The sequence below is a fragment of the Myxine glutinosa genome, chromosome 12 (genome assembly GCF_964187855.1).
Source record: "Myxine glutinosa chromosome 12, kmMyxGlut1.1, whole genome shotgun sequence".
NCBI classification, from domain to species: domain Eukaryota; kingdom Metazoa; phylum Chordata; class Myxini; order Myxiniformes; family Myxinidae; genus Myxine; species Myxine glutinosa.
Genome location: NC_136272.1, coordinates 103526751 through 103549521, shown reverse-complemented (window position 1 = coordinate 103549521; position 22771 = coordinate 103526751). Strand labels below are relative to the sequence as shown.

General features: G+C 39.4%; 1 protein-coding gene across 5 annotated transcripts in view; it reads left to right on the top strand.

Moving 5' to 3' along the window:
- LOC137413806 (uncharacterized) overlaps positions 1-22771 on the top strand; it is a 62782-nt gene that overhangs the window by 37260 nt on the left and 2751 nt on the right. For 4 of the 5 annotated variants that reach the window (XM_078766149.1, XM_078766151.1, XM_078766152.1 and 1 more), the window contains 5 exons: positions 2410-2473; positions 2601-2680; positions 3103-3249; positions 5417-5534; positions 7376-7780. In XM_078766149.1, the coding sequence (XP_078622275.1) occupies positions 2410-2473; positions 2601-2680; positions 3103-3249; positions 5417-5534; positions 7376-7487 (521 nt within the window). In that variant the 3' untranslated portion in view covers positions 7488-7780. Of the gene's footprint in view, positions 1-2409; positions 2474-2600; positions 2681-3102; positions 3250-5416; positions 5535-7375; positions 7781-8706; positions 8785-22771 lie in introns of those variants that run through there. The other variant, XM_068099244.2, reaches the window with a different exon arrangement.

Sequence of the window (22771 nt, the reverse complement as noted above, 5' to 3'; positions counted from 1 at the left end):
CAGAGACTCCTCCTCACTCACCACATTCAAAACATCACTCAAGACCCACCTGTTCAACACTGCATTCAACATTTAACCCACAGCATTTAACCCCTGACTATCTCTTCTCCTTCTCCTTCCTTTTGCTTTGATTATTTACCTGTTGATTTTTGTCTTTTTGCACTTGTTTTTTTTGTACTCTGTCAAAGCGTCTTTGGGCTTCTTGAAAAGCGCTATATAAAATAAATGTATTATTATTATTATTATTATTATTATTATTATTATTACATCATTTTACATAAGTGTCCAAATTTGGTCAGAATCCCATCACTGGTTCACAAGTTATCATGGTAACAGGTACCTCTGGTATCATGGTACCTCTGACCTTTGCCCTCATGACCCCAAAATCGAATCCGTTCATCTTTACCTCAATATACTCGTACATACCTGTGCCAAGTTTGACTTGGATCCCTTTCGCCGTTCTCAAGTTATCGCGGTAACGAAAACCTATGACTGACGGACAGCCGGACGGACAACCTGAAAACGTAATGCCTCCGGCGACTTTGTCGGTGGAGGCATTAAATCTTTTTGAGATGTTGTGCTATATATCATCGCTAAGGTAACTGGTGAAGAATCACATAAAATTCTCAGATCTGGATCTTCACCAAAATCTAATCAATCGTCCTCGTCACACACCAACCTCTCCACCAAATTTCGGCGGAATGTGTCTACATCTTTTTGAGATATCCTGCCCACAGACACAGGTGTGAAAACCTAACCTCCGTCCACATTTGGTGGCGTAGGCAATCAAGAATGTTGTCCAATAAACTTGATGTTTGATGTGAAATTTTCACATCTTCCTCACATTTAGGTTCATAAACCCAAGTTTTCCTTGTAGCTATTGTGCATGCTAGTTCTTGGTAGGCATTTTGCGTTTATTGAGGTTGTGTGACGTGCAACTGTGAGTTCAGGATGACCTCTCTCTCTCTCTCATGTATGCTTTAATTGTTTTTGATAAGCTCATTGCATATGTACAACTGAATCTATATGTTCAGTATATTGGTCTAGTTTGAATGTGACTCGATATACCATGGTTGGGGGTCACCTATCTGTTGTGCGGGGGAGGAATGGGGACAACCTTTAGAAAATTTTGTATTGACAAAAGTGAGGATGTGGGAGAGAAGTGCAAGAGTAAGAGGAGAGAAGGGGGTGGCCATGCCAGAAATTTCATCAAGTAAGAGAGAAGGGGATGGCCATGCCAGAAATTTCATCAGTTGTGTACGTAATAAAAAAATGGCCCACTAATGTGCTTTTAATTTTTGTGTTCTGTATATCCAATACAGTACATGCATACGAGTTAGACGCATACACACATTTTGCGGTAATTTCTCAACTTGTAGGATCTTTGTTTATCCCACCATGTGGTGATTGATTTTGTATCTTGTAGGGAATTTGTGCAGAATTTTTACAAATTCTGGTTTATAATTTCAATGTGACTGTGACGATACCAGCGAATGTTTCCACATGCCATAAATAGCGAAACTGCTAATGCCGAACCCATGAATGATCGGAGTCTACATGCGGAGAGAGCAGTTTCGTACAGGTGGGAACTCAAAATCTTACTTTTATTGAGCAATTTATGAAACCTCCCACCCACTTTAGGACACCTGCTGAGACTCCAAAAGGTTACACAAAGTTTTCCGCAGCTAGCCCCAAAACTGAGGGAATAGTTCGTAGACAAAGTCCTGCTTTATTATATAGGGGAAGGTAGTTTGTGGTGGGTAGGTGGGTGTAAATTTGAGAACATTGTAAAGATATTCCAGGTAATAGCATACTTGCCATCTGTGTTTGATTCCCGATGAGGTTTCGAGTGAAACCTGCCTTTCTATTGCAATGCCAGCAGGGGGCGATGCATCATAGACCATGGGGACCTAAAGCCATCCGTCTCTTCTGCACTTGAGTTGCTACGTTAAATAAATCATCACTTTTGAAAAGAGCAGGTCATTGGGTGCCGGTGCTCTGAACAAATTCTGAATGATTGTCCTGATTTGCTGAAGGTCTGATTTTTGCCATTTAAGGTGGCAAAGCCAATTATGTACCGCATATCAAATATAAATTGGATTTTTTTTTCCCCCATCCTTTTTAACCATTTGGAAAGATGTTTGCATTTCGATGTCATGAAAACTATTTTTCATCCTTCAACAAATGGTGCTCAACTCGTTTACCTGCAACTTCTTCCTTTATTTGTACCTGACTGAGCCGTCAAATCGATCATGGAAGGCAGGTGCGAGGCTCCTTGAAAACTCGCACATCGTAACGAGGTCGTTATTGTTTCTCCCATCATGGGGAACTGAACCTTGGTGTTGAATGCTCTTTTCCATATTTGTTTCTGCAGTGCCACTAATTCTTTTATTTCTTCTTCGTTTCCAGCTTATTCTGCCATTGCTGCTGCAGTCGCCACGGAGAACTTGGCTAACGCACCAATTGCAAACCGGTTGGTGCCCCATTTCTCTAAGCATCAAAATGGTAACTCGTTTTTTTGCTTTTTGTTTTTTTGAAGAGCATTTCTGGGCAAGGATCTAAAAACAAAAAAAAATTCCACTTCTTTTTCAAATTTTCAGGTTTAAATCGGCAAGCTGCACCGGCATTTCAACAGCTCCTTCATTTATCTATGGAGCAGTAGGTGCTTCTCAGCAAAACGGTATTGTGAACACACCACACCACCACACCACACACATGACACTTGTGTGCCAGCTGTTCTGTGGTTTTCAACAAGTGTGCCCATCTGCTTCATGCTTTGTTATTAATTTGTCTATTTACTTAAAAATAAGGAGTACCACTTCTGGAAGGCTTGTCTTATTCCCCAAAGGGTTATGAACCCATCCCCTTTCACCACTAAAGTTTTTAATTTATTCCTTAACACGAGTGTCCATCGCAGTTTGCTTAGTTGGTCCGATCGACATGGCTGTGGCTGTAACAACGCCCTTGCTGATGGTAAAGCGACACAAATGCATGCTGCTCCACAGTGCAAGCACAGTATCCATGTCGACCTGCTTTGCATCGGTGCATTATATGTGCCGTGGTGCTCGCTGTGAATCTTAATCGGTTTGAAATCCACCGCAGACTTTGGCTTGGCGAGGAGCTTTCCGGGCACTGTTCGGCCTTCGCTCACTGGCTGGTCCAGATCAAGAACCTGTCCAAGTGGCATCGGCCAAACAGGAGCCGGGGCCAATATGGGTGCATGTAAGGAGCAGAAGGGAGAAAGAAAATGTAAGCAACTTATTTGTGAGTGCTGTTACAAGGCTATGATGGCATGGAAAAAGGTGGAAATATTATCCTTTTAACTGTCTTATTCCCAAAAGAGGAGGTACTCTACCCAGAGTACTAGTTTTCCTCACCAATCCTGCTCTGTCATAATGATTTTCTTCCTGGAAGATGCATCACCCTCCCAAACCCCCTTCATGAAGATTTAATACTTGAAAGGCATCGCGTAAGCATTCATGCCACGTCTCGCTTCAGGCGCCGAGCTGGCAGGCCGTGGTTTGGACTGAAACGATGAACAATTGGGTTTTGTGCCATGTTCTCCGCACCCCACTATCATAATAACATGTTTCCGTGTAACATCATGGATTTCCTGTTTTAAAAAAAGAAAACCCTCGCTAATCGCCCTCCCAACCCACCAATACCTCCACCCGAACCCCCCCTTCCCAGGTAGATTTGCGGAATGAAACCAGGTAGATTTGGTTTGGCAGCTTTATTGGCATTGCTACTCCCGGCACTGTAACAGCTTCCATCGGGTGCAAATTGCCCATTTGATCCATGATCCATCCACTGTGACCCTCAACTCTGCAGCTTTGAAATGGAGGAAATTGATTTTTATTTCTTTCTGTAGCAACGCCAAAACATGTTTTTCATATTGAAAAGTATTAGAAATAATTAAAATAATTTTCACCCCCCAGCCCAAATTGGGCTAAGGGGTATTGTCGTCACGGGCGTCGTCCGGGCGGGCGTCCGGGCGTCCGTCAACTTTTGGTTTCCTTTAATTTCAAGGAGAACGGCTTGTCCGATTAAATCCATTTTTGCAGTGTGTGTTGAGGTTGAGTAGGGGAAGGTTCCTTTCGAAAATGGGGTGCGCTGCGATTTTCAATATGGCCGCCACGGCAGCCATCCGGGCGTCCATCAACTTTTGGTTTCCGTCAATTTCGAGCAGAACGGCTTGTCCGATTAAATTCATTTTTGCAGTGTGTGTTGGGGTTGAGCAGACGAAGGTGCCTTTCGAAAATGAGTGCGCTGCGATTTTCAATATGGCCGCCACGGCAGCCATCTTGAAATTGGTTTCCGTCAATTTCGAGCAGAACGGCTTGTCCGATTAAATCCATTTTTGCAGTGTGTGTTGGGGCTGAGTAGAGGAAGGTTCCTTTCGACAATGGGCGCGCTGCGATTTTCAATATGGCCGCCACGGCAGCCATCTTGAAATTGGTTTCCATCAATTTCGAGCAGAACGGCTTGTCCAATTAAACCCATGTTTGCAGTGTGTGTTGGGGTTGAGTAGAGGAAGGTTCCTTTCGAAAATGGGCGCGCTGTGATTTTCAATATGGCCGCCACGGCAGCCATCTTGAAATTGGTTTCCGTCAATTTCGAGCAGAACGGCTTGTCCAATTAAACCCATGTTTGCAGTGTGTGTTGGGGTTGAGTAGAGGAAGGTTCCTTTCGAATATGGCCGCCACGGCAGCCATCTTGAAATTGGTTTCCGTCAATTTCGAGCAGAACGGCTTGTCCGATTAAATCCATTTTTGCAGTGTGTTGGGGTTGAGTAGAGGAAGGTTCCTTTTGAAAATGGGCATGCTGCGATTTTCAATATGGCCGCCACGGCAGCCATCTTGACATTGGTTTCCGTAAATTTCAAGCAGAACGGCTTGTCCGATTAAATCCATTTTTGCAGTGTGTTGGGGTTGAGTAGAGGAAGGTTCCTTTCGAAAATGGGTGCGTTGCGATTTTCAATATGGCCGCCACGGCAGCCATCTTGAAATTGGTTTCCACCATGCATGGGCTGAGGGGTTATGCCCGCTTTGCGGTGCTATTTATTATAATTGTTTACACCTACTTTAAATTGTAAAGTTGTTTTGTTCTCCTTTGTTTTTTTACTTTTCATGTATGCTTCTTAGCATGATGTTTGGCTTATTTACCAGCTCCAGGTTAATGGTGGTCTTTTATATTCCATGCGCACTTTTCTCGACGGGGAGAGATACTTCACCCTAGTACAGGCAGGGTGCAGCACGAGAGAACATTCCTGGAATCCACTCTTCCACCCACATTTCGGTTATTTTGAAACTTGGTATTCATAGACTGAAGTACCTGGACAAATCCCAAATAGTTATTGATAGGAAGGTGTCCTTCCATGACTAAAAAATGTTTTTGTTGTGGCGGATGTTTGCAGTTGGTGGAACCAGGGAAGGCGTCTTTGTACTCCCTGTCTGCCCAACAACAGTTCGAGCGTCAGAAAGCAAGTTACCCTGGCAAATTGGAGCGGATCCAGCAGGACAAAGCACCCATGGGTATTCACGCAGGGTGGGCAATATTGGACAGTGGGTGTTGAGCAGTCTGTCGTCTGAAAATCGGACGGCAGCGTTACGCAATGTTCAGTGTGCCCATCATTTTGATTTGAAAATCTCGTGAAAATTTGTTTTGCCTAATAAGGATTGCAAATGCTGTTTTAATGTTTGTTTGTGGTCCTTCATATCTGAAGAAGACCATTTATATGAAATATATGAACTACCTGGTGAATTTCTTTATAATGCAGAAACTACTGCCCAGACAGCAACTACATGGGGATAGTAAGAGGTGTAATCCAGTACAATGGAACCTCCACAAAGACCAAACGAATTGCTACCCACAGTCCAGGCAGGAATTTGTAATTTGTTTAGGATGCCGGAGATGATCCTCCTTTGCACGAGAGAGCGTGGGATGTGGGATATATGTAATCGTTTCTGTGAAACTTTTAAATGAAATGTTGTGCTTGTACTAAAGTCGAGTTTAAGGTGGGCACTTACTGCTGTGAAGGGGGTCGAGCGCTGGTCCGAGGAGCCTTCATTTGAATATCAGGACTTTAGTCATGGCTTCGTCACATTCGACCATCTTTTAATATGCAAACAAATAAAGATCGTGCGTTTCCAAGCAGATGTATCATGCAATAGAAGAAATGTGTGGGTAGCAGGGAAGAACAAATACTGTATAAAGGGTTTCCAGAACAATTTGCAGCCAAAAAAAGAAAAAGCCAATGATGAAAAGGCTGGATGAGCCGTCTTATGCTGGTACACCAAATTAACCCTTTGAGTACGGGATTTTTTTTTTTGATAAAAAATACCCCCGGTACGGGAGTAATTTGGCATTACGGGAATGCAACCATGTACTGATGATCTATTTATAGGTATAGTCGATGACGTGTAGTAACGTCATCCGTACACAAAACTTTTTCGCGGGTTGCAGCACTGGACGTCATCCGTACTCAAAGGGTTAAGGTTGAAAGTGGTATCAGCATATCACAGCTTTTCTGGCAAGCTGCGAGGATACTCGCTGCAAGTTGTGATACTACAGCACAGTTTGGCCTTTGGCGTCGCGCCTTGCCCTTTGGCGTCGCACCTTGCCCGTTGGCGTCGCGCCTTGCCCGTTGGCGTCGCGCCTTGCCCGTTGGCGTCGCGCCTTGCCCGTTGGCGTCGCGCCTTGCCCGTTGGCGTCGCGCCTTGCCCGTTGGCGTCGCGCCTTGCCCGTTGGCGTCGCGCCTTGCCCGTTGGCGTCGCGCCTTGCCCGTTGGCGTCGCGCCTTGCCCGTTGGCGTCGCGCCTTGGCCGTTGGCGTCGCGCCTTGCCCGTTGGCGTCGCGCCTTGCCCGTTGGCGTCGCGCCTTGCCCGTTGGCGTCGCGCCTTGCCCTTTGGCGTCGCGCCCTTCACCTTTGGCGTCGCGCCCTTCACCTTTGGCGTCGTGCCTTTCACCTTTGGCGTCGTGCCTTTCACCTTTGGCGTCGTGCCTTTCACCTTTGGCGTCGTGCCTTTCACCTTTGGCGTCGTGCCTTTCACCTTTGGCGTCGTGCCTTTCACCTTTGGCGTCGTGCCTTTCACCTTTGGCGTCGTGCCTTTCACCTTTGGCGTCACGCCCTTCACCTTTGGCGTCGCGCCCTTCACCTTTGGCGTAGCTCCTTCACCTTGACCTTTGGCATCACGGCTTGACTCTGGGTGCCATGTCATGACTTTACCTTCATTTTAATTATTTCTCCTGCTTATGTAATGTCCAAGTAGACATGGAGCAAAACTTTAGGATTCACACTTTGGCCTGTATATCGCTGATGTTTGATGCGTCGTCTTCGCTTGATACATTTTTTTTTTTCCTTGTGATTTCCTAAGGTTGCCTGAGACTCTGGAGACCAAGAACATGCAGAATCGATTGTCTTACGAGAGAGCGACTGACAGAAGCAACAACTTAAGCAGTTTGTCTGCAGAGTTTGAGAAAATGTAATTTCTCAAAACTCCTTTCCTCCACTGTTCACCCTCAACCCCCAACGTTTGTAGTCATTTTTGCCTCAACTTTTCTTCCACCCCTCGTGGCCAATGCTGAAAGGTAGGGCTGTTGGTGTGGACACAAATCGCACGTCCTTGGCAGCACAAACTGTCGATTTTGGTGATTGTTGGCAGTTTAAATGGATACAAAAAAAGTATAACTCTTTTACACTCGATTCAAATTATGCTGATGTGAAGAGCACTTTGTAGAAAATATTTTTGGACAAAAATAAACTAAAATGTTTGAAATTGTTTGATACTTTTGTATACTTGGTGTAGAGGTCTCGTGGCCCCACGTGGTTGATGCCCTGACAGCACACCTGGTCATGTTGTTTTGAGATTTCACATTTGGTGCCAAGTTATGGCCTAGTCAAATTTTGGCCTTTTACTGATTGGGTTGAAGCAACACAGAATCACGTTTAATTGGGGACAATCTAACATCAAAATGCGAGGCCGCAGCTTCCACGTTGAGTATAGTTATCGGGCCGAAGAGGATTGAATGAGCAATGGAGCAAAATGATACCTGAACCTTCCTGTGTTAGTCTACTCTACAGTAGAATCATCTTGTGCTCGGGTCTTTTTCCCATTGATTCCACCTGAATCTAAATTAAATCGTTCCAAAGTCCCTTCTTGATTGAAACTGGAATGTGACCCAGATGTAACTTTTTTGGCTCAAGTTTGCAGAGTGGTTTCTTATTTTGAGGATTCCAAATTCGTAGCCCTGAAAGGTAGGCTCTGTGCATTACAGCTGCATGAATGGTCCCAATTCTTCCCAACTTTTTATTGAATTCAAGGTGATTCATCAATGTGTGTGCCATCCCTCAGATGGACGTTGAACTTGGTGTCCCATATGCCAGTATCAGGCCTCGTTGCCTATAATTACATCTTGCATGGCTGCAAGGGGAGTGGGGCTCAGTTCTCACCTTGAGCAGCTTGTTAGCCTGTTGGGTTTGTCCTGCATGCTTTTTATTTCCCCATTTCGTCGATTTGTTTATCTTTTACTTTTTGTCCTGTTAGTCATGCGTGCTCGTTCGTCTTCCTTTTCCTGCTGCTTTTCCCCGGTATTCCCCCTGTCTGGGGGGCTCGCCCTTCAGGCAGGTTAGCCTTGTGCCTCCCAGCTACCAACCCTATTTCTCCCCTTCCCTTCATTCCTAGTGTTGTCCCCCACCCCTCCCCAGGACTTTGGCTTGGTGAGCAGGCGCCATAACTACATCTGTTTCAACTTTGTGAAGCAGGGTCCCGTTCTACCAAGTGAGGTATTTGGACGGACGGTATTGTTGGGTGCGCTGGACTTTAAGGCTGACGATTTTTTACTGCTTCCGAGGTTTTGGTGAGGTGGACTGCCTCCTAGTCAGTTGGGCTGCTGGGAGGGCAAGGCCTTCTTTGACCATGAGGGTTGTGACGGTCCTCTAAAATGAGAGCGTTTTTGATTGTGATGTTCAGTACTGGTTGTCATTATGTTGAAGTGAAGACCCCACTACAGCAGCACGTTCTGGGTCAAAGATGATGGCACGGTTAATCACATCCCTGTTGGGATGAACTGTGGGCAGGTTTATTATGCGGGTCAGCCGAAATTATGCCGCAGGTGCGGACAATTGGACCACTTTGTGTCTGCGTGGAAAGAACTGTTTCACTCGTAGTGTGGCAATTTGGGACATTCGAGGGAGCACTGGAGAATAAGGAGGGGGCTGTGGTGCAGGGCGTTGACGCGGTTGCGTTGGCTGCTGGGCCCGCTGAGGGGGGAGAGGAGAAGGGTAACGGCCCATCCTCCAGCTATGAAGACACTGACCATAATGTAAGTGGATGAACCATTATGAAATGCTGGAGGGACTGGGATAAAGGGAAAGCCCCCCTGAACCTAGGCCCAGGGTTTTTTTTTTTTTAATGAAAAAACAACAACAAATGGTTATAAAGCGGAAGAGCATCAAGAGGTCACAAAGAGCTGCATGGCCTCTTGGATGCCGAAAAGGGAAAAGATTCGGTAGTGGAGGTGTACTCCGGACAAGATCCCTTTGGACTCCCTTTCCTCTGTCAATTCCCGGTTCCCTCTCTCGCACCCCGTGAGGACGCCCCTCACCCCTCATTCGTGTTCCTCCCCCCCTCCCCGCCCCTTATGCTAAACATGGGAAGGGGCGAGCTTTCGTCAGCCGTCGTCACCTTGCACTGCAGACCTCACCAAAATAACTTGTTGGATGAGCTGTGTCGGCACTTTAATAAAAGGACATATTATTTTATCTTTTCTCTATGAGTCAGTCTGTGTGAGGTACATCTGTAAGAATTAGTTTTTAACCTCAGTTTTATTTCGACATTTTCACCCCTTGCTTTATTTTCCTTAAATTAATTATTAGGTATTTTCATTTGTCGTCTTTCTTTGTTCGTGGGTTCGGGAATAAACCCGTGTTTCTTTTCGTTCAGATAAATGTCTTGCATTCCTTCATTCCTGCACACAACAAAATAACCGCCATTTTTGGCTGCTGCCTCAGGAGATACTAGAATGGCACTCAGTAGAGAGCATACCTCCGCCTGGTTGGCCATATCACTCAATGGTGAAGAATCGCTTCAAAAATTATACTAGCTGGATCCGGATCCGGATCTTCACCAAAATTGAATCGATTCTTCCTTGTCCAACACACAACCTGTCCAAGTTTCGTCCAAATCCATCCATAACTTTTTGAGATGGGGCCAAAAACGATACACAGCAGGCTATCTCCCAATGGTGAAGAATCACTTAAAAATAAATAATTCTCACATCCGAATCCATATTCAGATCTTCACCAAAATCGAATCGTCCTTGTCAGACACCCAACCTGTCCACCAAGCTTTGTCCAAATCCGTCCACAACTTTTTGAGATATCCTGCTATGTATTGTTTTTGGGAGAAAGCCCATCTCCCAATGGTGAAGAATCACGTAAAAATTATACTAGCGGGATCCGAATCCGGATCTTCACCAAAATCTAATCATTTGTCCTTGTCACATACGCTACATCTCTGCCAAATTTTGTCCGAATCCGTCCACAACTTTTTGAGATATTTTGTTCACAAACGGACAAACAGACAGGGGTGAAAACATAACTTCCATACACCTTTGGTGGCGGAGGTTAAAATGTTCAGCTATTCGTTAAGGCTGGTCTTAACTAGCTACGGACAGGACAATATGCACATTATTTTGTTTTGTGATGCGATCAAAGATAGCTAACTGGAGGCCATTTGAGTTGTAAAAAAAAGAAAGAAAAAATACCCGATGTTGAGCACGTCCTCAACCATTTATCGAACGTGCATTTACTGATCTTGTTTAAATTTGGCACACAGATGATGAATGATGACTTGCATATGCATGCCATTTTTTTCTAGATCAGATCCAAGATGGCTTTGTTTTGCTTAACTTAACACTGTTTTGTTAACAGTTAACACTTAACACTGTTTTGCTAACACTTAACTTAACACTGTTTTGTTACATTAACGTGTTCCCAATAATTTATCGGACATACATGATCTGATTTTGTTCAAACTTGGCACAAGCACAGTACATGATGGCATACACGTGCAACTCACTTTATTTTGCGATCTGATCAAAGATGGCCGAATGGTGGCCTTTAACTCCCTATAGCAAAATTACTAAAACCATGTTGGCTGTAGTCGTGGCCAAAAATATTGGCACCTTCGCACTTTTTTCAAATAATGCACCATTTCTTCCAGAAAATAGTTGAAATTACAAAATATTTTGGTATCCACATATGTATTTCTTTGGTTTGCAGTGGAACAAAACAAAAAAAGCTGAAAAAAAATAGTAAAACATAGCTTATTCCACAAATAAATCCTAAAATGTCCCAGACAATGTTATTGGCACCTTTTAGAAGTTGTTAGAAATAATTTGATTTCAAGCAGGTGATTCTCCTTTACTTTGGAATTGAACTCACTTATGGTGAGTTGCAGGTGCCTGAAATATAAAAGTCACTCATTCAACCAGTTTGTATAGAGAAAAGGAGTCATTCTGCTGTTTTGTGTCACTGTGTGTACGGCAATGAGCATGGAGAAAAGAAAGAAAACCAGAGAATTGTCTGAGGTCAGACACATGATTATGGCCAAGTATGGACAATCTCAAGGCTACAAGTCCATCTCCAGAGACCTGGATGTGCCTGAGTCCACCGTACGTAATGTTATCAGGAAGTTTAAGGCCCATGGCACTGTAGCCACCCTCCTTGGATGTGGCTGCAAGAGAAAACTTGATCGAAGATTGCAGCGAAGGATTGTTCGAATGGTGGAGAAAGCACCTCGATCAACTGCCAAGCAGATTCAAGCTGACTCTCAGACACAAGGTACAACAGTTTCAACTCGCACCATCCGTCGCCAATTCAATGTAAGGGGGTTCTATGGAGGAGACCCAGGAGGACCCCACTGCTGAGAGAGAGACATCAGGAAGCCCGACTGGAGTTTTCCAAAACACACCTGAACAAGCCAAAATCCTTCTGGGAGAATGTCCTGTGGATAGGTGAGACCAAATTGGAGCTTTTTGGTAAAGCACATCATCTCTATGTTTACAGAAAACAAAATGAAGCCTTCAAAGAAAAGAACACCTTCCCTACAGTCAAACATTGAGGAGGTTCAGTGATGTTTTATGGTTGCTGTGCAGCCTCTGGCACTGGGTGCCTTGAATGTGTGCATGGCATCATGAAATCAGGAGATTACAAAGGCATTTTGGAGCACAATGTTCAACCCAGTGTCAGAAAGCTGGGTCTCCGTTGAAGGTCATGGGTCTTGCAGCAGGACAATGACCCCAACCCCACTTCAAAAAGTACCCAGGAATGGTTCAAGACAAAACGCTGGACTGTTCTGAAGTGGCGAGCAATGAGTACAGATCTAAATCCCATTGAACACCTGTGGGGAGATCTGAAAACAGCAGTTGGGAGAAGGCACCCTTCAAATCTGGGAGAACTGGAGCAGTTTTCACAAGAAGAGTGGGGAAATCTGCCAGCAGACAGGTATACGAAGCTCATTCATGGCTATAGGAAGCGCTTGACTGCAGATATTTTGTACAAAGGTCGTGTTACCAAATATTAAGTCTCGGGTGCCAATAATTTTGTCAATACCATTTGTTTTTTTATGTTCTGATTTAAAAGGTTATATTAAGTTCTGAATCAAAAACAAAGGTTCTGTAATATTAACAGTGAAATAAAGAATTGTGGAGATCAAATACTTTAGTCAATTTCAATTTATTTTAGAGACAATTGTGTGTTATTTGAAAAAAGTGCAATGGTGCCAACGTTTTTAGCCATGGCTGTATGACATTTTATGTCTTCTCCTTGTTATTCACTTGTTGTACACCGCACCTTTCCCATGCCATCTCCAGGCATTGCAAATCGTCATTGCCGGGCACCGAAGGGGGCTCGGCAGTGACGCACCCTGAAAGGAAGTACTCAGTTTTCACTCTGGTTGTTTTCTTGTTGTACACCGCTCCTTTCCTATGCCATCTCCAGGCATTGCAAATCGTCATTGCCGGGCACCGAAGGGGGCTCGGCAGTGACGCACGCTGAAAGAGAGTACTCCGTTTTCACTCTGGTTGTTTGTTTGTTTGTTTTCTTGGTTGTTTTCTTGTTTGTTTTCTTGTTTTCTTGCTTGTTTGTCCGGGCGATATCTCAGCCATCCTTTGAGCGAGGAAGCTGAAATTTCGGCACAGTAGTGAGCAAGTCCTTTGTCAAAAACCGTATTTTTTGTTTTTTGAATAATCAATAAATTGAGGAGTTATTTAATTATTAGCGATTAATTAAGTACTTATTTAATTAATCAAATTTCCTTTCTCTTCTGACCATTAACTCAGGCACCTTTTGAGTTAGGAAGCTGTTATTTGGACATGCCAATGACCAGGTGATTTGGCTGCAAAGGCTATTTTTGATTTATTAATTAATCGATTAATTATTTAATTATTCAATTAATGCCAAAAAAAAAAAAAAAATTAAAGTTCCAGATTCTGATGAAATAGTGGTAGTTTATGTGTTCTCTGACCAAATTGATTAATTTAATTTTTTAATGATTATTATTTCTTTATTTTCATTATTAATCATTTCTTTATTTTCTTTCTCATTTGGCCAATATCTCAGGCACCTTTTGAGCTCGGAAGCTAATATTTGGACATGAGTGACCAAGTGATGTGGCTATCAAGGATATTTTTGATTTATTGATCAATCAATTAATCGATTAATTATTTAATTATTCGATTAATTACTAAAAAAAAAAATTTTTTTTCAGTGACAGATTCTGATGAAATGGTGGTGGTTTCTGTGTTCTGTGACAGAATTGTTTAATAATTTAATTTTTTAATGATTATTATGTATTTATTTTCATTATTAATCATTTATTTATTTTCTTTCTCATTTGGCCAATATCTCAGGCACCTTTTGAGCTGGGAAGCTAATATTTGGACATGACAGTGACCAAGTGATGTGGCTATCAAGGATATTTTTGATTTATTGATTAATTATTTCATCTATTAATTATTTATTGATTAATCGATTAATTATTTATTGATTAATCAATTAATTATTTAATTTTTTATTAATGACTTATTTAATTAAATTCCTAAAAGATACATCTTCGGATGAAGCACTAGTAGTTTAGTTATGCTATTAGTCAATATTGATTAAGAAAATATTTTGTGATAATCTTTTATTGATTTTAATTATACAATCAATCAATCAATTAGTGTACACTTCTCCCTCCCAATGCAGCCTCTAGGAGCTGCACTGCGGTATTGTCGGGCGCCAGGGGCGCCCCGGCAATGCCGCGCTGTAGGGTATTTAATTATTTGGCATGGGGGCGGTGTACTTTGAATGTATCTGTACTTGTTGTACACCGCACCTTTCCTATGCCATCTCCAGGCATTGCAAATCGTCATTGCCGGGCACCAAAGGGGGCTCGGCAGTGACGCACGCTGAAAGGGAGTACTCAGTTTTCACTCTGGTTGTTTGTTTTCTTGTTGTACACCGCTCCTTTCCTATGCCACCTCCAGGCATTGCAAATCGTCATTCCCGGGCAATGAAGGGGGCTCGGCAGTGACGCACGCTGAAAGAGGGTACTCAGTTTTCACTCTGGTTGTTTGTTTTCTTGGTTGTTTTGTACACCGCACCTTTCCTATGCCGTCTCCAGGCATTGCAAATCGTCATTGCCGGGCACTGAAGGGGGCTCGGCAGTGACGCACGCTGAAAGAGAGTACTCAGTTTTCACTCTCGTTGTTTGTTTTCTTGCTTTCTTGTTTGTTTATTTGTTTGTTTGTCCGGACGATATCTCAGCCATCCTTTGAGCGAGGAAGCTGAAATTTCGGCACAATAGTGAGCAAGTCCTTTGTCAAAAACGGTATTTTTTGTTTTTTGATTAATCAATAAATTGAGGAGTTATTTAATTATTAGCGATTAATTAAGTACTTATTTAATTAATCAAATTTCCTTTCTCTTCTGACCATTAACTCAGGCACCTTTTGAGTTAGGAAGCTGATATTTGGACATGCCAATGACCAGGTAATTTGGCTGCAAAGGCTATTTTTGATTTATTAATCAATCAATTAATCGATTAATTATTTAATTATTCGATTAATGACAATTTTTTATTTTTTTTAAAGTTACAGATTCTGAAGAAATAGTGGTAGTTTATGTGTTCTCTGACCAAATTGATTAATAATTTAATTTTTTTATGATTATTATTTATTTATTTTCATTATTAATCATTTATTTATTTTCTTTCTCATTTCGCCAATATCTCAGGCACCTTTTGAGCTCGGAAGCTAATATTTGGACATGATTGACCAAGTGATGTGGCTATCAAGGATATTTTCAATTTATTGATCAATCAATTAATCGATTATTTATTTAATTATTGAATTAATTACTTAATAAAAAAAAAAAAGTACAGATACATTCAAAGTACACCGCCCCATGCCAAATAATTAAATATACCGCAGTGCAGCTCATTGAGGCTGCATTGGGAGGGAGAGGTGTACACTAATTGATTGATTAATTGTATAATTAAAATCAATAAAAGATTATCACAAAATATTTTCATAATCAATTGGCTAATCGCAAAACTAAACCACTAGTGCTTCATCCGAAGATGTATCTTTTAGAAATTTAATTAAATAAGTCATTTATAAAAAATTAAATAATTAATTGATTAGTCAATAAATAATTAATCGATTAATCAATAAATAATTAATAGATGAAATGATTAATCAATAAATCAAAAATATCCTTGATAGCCACATCACTTGGTCACTCATGTCCAAATATTAGCTTCCCAGCTCAAAAGGTGCCTGAGATATTGGCCAAATGAGAAAGAAAATAAATAAATGATTAATAATGAAAATAAATAAATAATAATCATAAAAAAATTAAATTATTAATCAATTTGGTCAGAGAACACATAAACCACCACTATTTCATCAGAATCTGTAACTTTAAAAAAAAAATTTTTTTGGCATTAATCGAATAATTAAATAATTAATCGATTAATTGATTAATTAATAAATCAAAAATAGCCTTTGCAGCCAAATCACCTAAATTGGCATGTCCAAATAACAGATTCCTAACTCAAAAGGTGCCTGAGTTAATGGTCAGAAGAGAAAGGAAATTTGATTAATTAAATAAGTACTTAATTAATCGCTAATAATTAAATAACTCCTCAATTTATTGATTATTCAAAAAACAAAAAATACGCTTTTTGAGAAAGCACTTGCTCACTACTGTGCCGAAATTTCAGCTTCCTAGCTCAAAGGATGGCTGAGATATCGTCCGGACAAACAAACAAGAAAACAAGAAAACAAACAAGAAAGAAAACAAGTACACATACATTCAAAGTACACCGCCCCATGCCAAATAATTAAATATGCTGCAGTGCAGCTCATTGAGGCTGCATTGGGAGGGAGAGGTGTACACTCATTGATTAATTGTATAATTAAAATCAATAAAAGATTATCACAAAATATTTTCATAATCAATTGGCTAATCGCATAACTAAACCACTAGTGCTTCATCCGAAGATGTATCCTTTATAAATTTTATTAAATAAGTCATTTATAAAAAATTAAATAATTAATTGATTACTCAATAAATAATTAATCGATTAATCAATAAATAATTAATAGATGAAATGATTAATCAATAAATCGAAAATATCCTTGATAGCCACATCACTTGGTCACTCATGTCCAAATATTAGCTTCCCAGCTCAAAAGGTGCCTGAGATATTGGCCAAATGAGAAAGAAAATAAATAAATGATTAATAATGAAAATAAATAAATAATAATCATAAAAAAATTAAATTATTAATCAATTTGGTCAGAGAACACATAAACTACCACTATTTCATCAGAATCTGTAACTTTAAAAAAAAAAATTTTTTTGTCATTAATCAAATAATTAAATAATTAATCGATTAATTGATGAATTAATAAATCAAAAATATCTTTTGCAGCCAAATCACCTGGTCATTGGCATGTCCAAATATCAGCTTCCTAACTCAAAAGGTGCCTGAGTTCATGGTCAGAAGAGAAAGGAAATTTGATTAATTAAATAAGTACTTAATTAATCGCTAATAATTAAATAACTCCTCAATTTATTGATTAATCAAAAAAAAAAATACCGTTTTTGACAAAGGACTTGCTCACTATTGTGCTGAAATTTCAGCTTCCTAGCTCAAAGGATGGCTGAGATATCGTCCGGACAAACAAACAAGAAAGCAAGAAAACAAGAAAGAAAACAAGTACACATACATTCAAAGTACACCGCCCCCATGCCAAATAATTAAATATCCTACAGCGCGGCATTGCCGGGGCGCCTACAGCACCCGGCAATACCGCAGTGCACCTCATAGAGGCTGCATTGGGAGGGAGAGGTATACGCTAATTGATTGATTAATTGTAGAATTAAAATCAATAAAAGATTATCACAAATTATTTCCTTAATCAATTGGCTAATAGCATAACTAAACCACTCGTGCTTCATCCGAAGATGTATCTTTTAGAAATTTAATTAAATGTCATTAATAAAAAATTAAATAATTAATTGATTCACCAATAAATAATTAATCGATTAAATGATTAATCAATAAATCAAAAATATCCTTGATAGCCACATCACTTGGTCACTGTCATGTCCAAATATTAGCTTTCCAGCTCAAAAGGTGCCTGAGATATTGGCCAAATGAGAAAGAAAATAAATAAATGATTAATAATGAAAATAAATAAATAATCATTAAAAATTGCATTATCAATCAATTCGGTCACAGAACACATAAGCCACCACCATTTCATCAGAATCTGTAACTGGGGGAAAAAAAAAAAATTTGGGTCATAAATCAAATAATTAAATAATTAATCGATTAATTGATTAATTGATTAATTAATAATTCATTAATCAATAAATCAAAAATATCCTTGATAGCCACATCACTTGGTCACTCATGTCCAAATATTAGCTTCCCAGCTCAAAAGGTGCCTGAGATATTGGCCAAATGAGAAAGAAGATAAATAAATGATTAATAATGAAAATAAATAAATAATAATCATAAAAAAATTAAATTATTAATCAATTCGGTCAGAGAACAAATAAACCACCACCATTTCATCAGAATCTGTAACTTTAAAAAAAAAAAAACTCATTAATCAAATAATTAAATAATTAATAAATAAATAAATAAATAATAATCATTAAAAAATTAAATTATTAATCAATTCGGTCAGAGAATGCATAAACCACCACCATTTCATCAGAATCTGTAACTTAAAATAAAAAAAATTTTTAGTCATTAATCAAATAATTAAATAATTAATCGATTAATTGATTGATTAATTAATAAATCAAAAATATCCTTTGCAGCCAAATCACCTGGTCATTGGCATGTCCAAATATCAGCTTCCTAACTCAAAAGGTGCCTGAGTTAATGGTCAGAAGAGAAAGGAAATTTGATTAATTAAATAAGTACTTAATTAATTGCTAATAATTAAATAACTCCTCAATTTATTGATTAATCAAAAAAAAAAATACCGTTTTTGAGAAAGGACTTGCTCACTATTGTGCCGAAATTTCAGCTTCCTAGCTCAAAGGATGGCTGAGATATCGTCCGGACAAACAAACAAGAAAGCAAGAAAGCAAGAAAGAAAACAAGAAAGAAACCAGAGTGAAAACTGAGTACTCTCTTTCAGCGTGCGTCACTGCCGAGCCCCCTTTGGTGCCCGGCAATGACGATTTGCAATGCCTGGAGAAGGCATAGGAAAGGAGCGGTGTACAACCAGAAACCAGAGTGAAAACTGAGTACTCTCTTTCAGCGTGCGTCACTGCCGAGCCCCCTTTGGTGCCCGGCAATGACGATTTGCAATGCCTGGAGATGGCATAGGAAAGGAGCGGTGTACAACAAGAAAACAAACAACCAGAGTGAAAACTGTGTACTCTCTTTCAGCGTGCGTCACTGCCGAGCCCCCTTTGGTGCCCAGCAATGACGATTTGCAATGCCTGGAGATGGCATAGGAAAGGAGCGGTGTACAACAAGAAAGAAAAAAAAAAAAAAAAAAACCAGAGTGAAAACTGAGTACTCTCTTTCAGCGTGCGTCACTGCCGAGCCCCCTTCGGTGCCCAGCAATGACGATTTGCAATGCCTGGAGATGGCATAGGAAAGGAGCGGTGTACAACAAGTACACATACATTCAAAGTACACCGCCCCCATGCCAAATAATGAAATATCCTACAGCGCGGCATTGCCGGGGCGCCTAAGGCGCCCGGCAATACCGCAGTCCACCTCATAGAGGCTGCATTGCGAAGGAGAGGTGTTCGCTAATTGATTGATTAATTGTATAATTAAAATCAATAAAAGATTATCACAAAATATTTACTTAATCAATTGGCTAATAGCATAACTAAACCAGTAGTGCTTCATCCGAAGACCTATCTTTTAGAAATTTAATTAAATAAATCATTAATAAAAAATTAAATAATTAATTGATTAATCAATAAATAATTAATCAATTAATCAATAAATATTTAAGCGATTAAATGATTAATCAATAAATCAAAAATATCCTTGATAGCCACATCACTTGGTCACTGTCATGTCCAAATATTAGCTTCCCAGCTCAAAAGGTGCCTGAGATATTGGCCAAATGAGAAAGAAAATAAATGAATGATTAATAATGAAAATAAATAAATAACAAGTACAAATACATTCAAAGTACACCGCCCCATGCCAAATAATTAAATATGCTGCAGCGCGGCATTGCCGGGGCGCCTCTGGCGCCCGGCAATACCGCAGTGCAGCTCATTGAGGCTGCATTGGGAGGGAGAGGTGTACACTAATTGATTGATTAATTGTATAATTAAAATCAATAAAAGATTATCACAAAATATTTTCATAATCAATTGGCTAATCGCATAACTAAACCACTAGTGCTTCATCCGAAGATGTATCTTTTAGAAATTTAATTAAATAAGTCATTTATAAAAAATTAAATAATTAATTGATTACTCAATAAATAATTAATCGATTAATCAATAAATAATTAATAGATGAAATGATTAATCAATAAATCAAAAATATCCTTGATAGCCACATCACTTGGTCACTCATGTCCAAATATTAGCTTCCCAGCTCAAAAGGTGCCTGAGATATTGGCCAAATGAGAAAGAAAATAAATAAATGATTAATAATGAAAATAAATAAATAATAATCATAAAAAAATTAAATTATTAATCAATTTGGTCAGAGAACACATAAACTACCACTATTTCATCAGAATCTGTAACTTTAAAAAAAAAATTTTTTTTGTCATTAATCGAATAATTAAATAATTAATCGATTAATTGATTAATTAATAAATCAAAAAATATCCTTTGCAGCCAAATCACCTGGTCATTGGCATGTCCAAATATCAGCTTCCTAACTCAAAAGGTGCCTGAGTTAATAATGGTCAGAAGATAAATGAAATTTAATTAATTAAATAAGTACTTAATTAAACGCTAATAATTAAATAACTCCTCAATTAATTGATTATTCAAAAAACAAAAAATACCGTATTTGACAAAGGACTTGCTCACTACTGTGCCGAAATTTCAGCTTCCTAGCTCAAAGGATGGCTGAGATATCGTCCGGACAACCAAGAAAGAAAACAAACAAACAAGAAAACAAGAAAACAAACAAGAAACCAGAGTGAAAACTGAGTACTCTCTTTCAGCGTGCGTCACTGCCGAGCCCCCTTTGGTGCCCGGCAATGACGATTTGCAATGCCTGGAGATGGCATAGGAAAGGAGCGGTGTACAACAAACAAGAAACCAGAGTGAAAACTGAGTACTCTCTTTCAGCGTGCGTCACTGCCGAGCCCCCTTCGGTGCCCGGCAATGACGATTTGCAATGCCTGGAGGTGGCATAGGAAAGGAGCGGTGTACAATAATCATTAAAAAATTAAATTATTAATCAATTCGGTCACAGAACACATAAGCCACCACCATTTCATCAGAATCTGGAACTGATTTTTGTACACCGCACCTTTCCTATGCCATCCCCAGGCATTGCAAATCGTCATTGCTGGGCACCGAAGGGGGCTCGGCAGTGACGCACGCTTAAAGGGAGTACTCAGTTTTCACTCTGGTTGTTTGTTTGTTTGTTTTCTTGGTTGTTTTCTTGTTGTACACCGCTCCTTTCCTATGCCATCTCCAGGCATTGCAAATCGTCATTGCCGGGCACCGAAGGGGGCTCGGCAGTGACGCACACTGAAAGAGAGTACTCAGTTTTCACTCTGGTTGTTTGTTTTCTTGCTTTCTTGTTTGTTTGTCCGGGCGATATCTCAACCATCCTTTGAGCTCGGAAGCTGAAATTTCGGGACAACAGTGAGCAAGTCCTTTGTCAAAAACGGTATTTTTTGTTTTTTTATTAATCAATTAATTGATGAGTTATTTAATTATTAGCGATTAATGAAGTACTTATTTAATTAATTAAATTTCATTTCTCTTCTGACCATTAACTCAGGCACCTTTTGAGTTAGGAAGCTGATATTTGGACATGCCAATGACCAGGTGATTTGGCTGCAAAGGCTATTTTTGATTTATTAATTAATCAATTAATCGATTAATTATTTAATCATTTGATTAATGACCAAAAAAATTTTTTTTTTTTAAGTTAGAGATTCTGATGAAATGGTGGTGGTTTATGTGTTCTCTGACCGAATTGATTAATTTAATTTTTTTATGATTATTATTTATTTATTTTCATTATTAATCATTTATTTGTCTTCTTTCTCATTTGGCCAATATCTCAGGCACCTTTTGAGCTCAGAAGCTAATATTTGGACATGACAGTGACCATGTGATGTGGCTATCAAGGATATTTTTGATTTATTGATTAAGTAATTATTCAATGTATCGATTAATTATTTAATTATTCGATTAATGCCAAAAAAAAAAAAAAAAAATCAGTTACAGATTCTGATGAAATGGTGGTGGTTTATGTGGTCTGTGACAGAATTGTTTAATAATTTAATTTTTTTATGATTATTATTTATTTATTTTCATTATTAATTATTTATTTATTTTCTTTCTTATTTGGCCAATATCTCAGGTACCTTTGGAGCTGGGAAGCTAATATTTGGACATGACAGTGACCATGTGATGTGGCTATCAAGGATATTTTTGATTTATTGATTAATCATTTAATCAATTAATTATTTATTGATTAATCAATTGATTATTTCATTTTTTATTAATGAGTTATTTAATTAAATTTCTAAAAGATACATCTTCGGATGAAGCACTAGTGGTTTAGTTATGCTATTAGCCAATTGATTATGAAAATATTTTGTGATAATCTTTTATTGATTTTAATTATACAATTAATCAATCAATTAGTGTACATCTCTCCCTCCCAATGCAGCCTCAATGAGCTGCACTGCGGTATTGCCGGGCGCTGGAGGCGCCCCGGCAATGCCGCGCTGTAAGATATTTAATTATTTGGAAGGGGGGCGGTGTACTTTGAATGTATGTGTACTTGTTTGTTTTCTTGTTTTCTTGCTTGCTTGTCCGGGCGATATCTCAGCCATCCTTTGAGCGAGGAAGCTGAAATTTCGGCACAGTAGTGAGCAAGTCCTTTCTCAAAAACGGTATTTTTTGTTTTTTGAATAATCAATTAATTGAGGAGTTATTTAATTATTAGCGATTAATTAAGTACTTATTTAATTAATCAAATTTCCTTTCTCTTCTGACCAGTAACTCAGGCACCTTT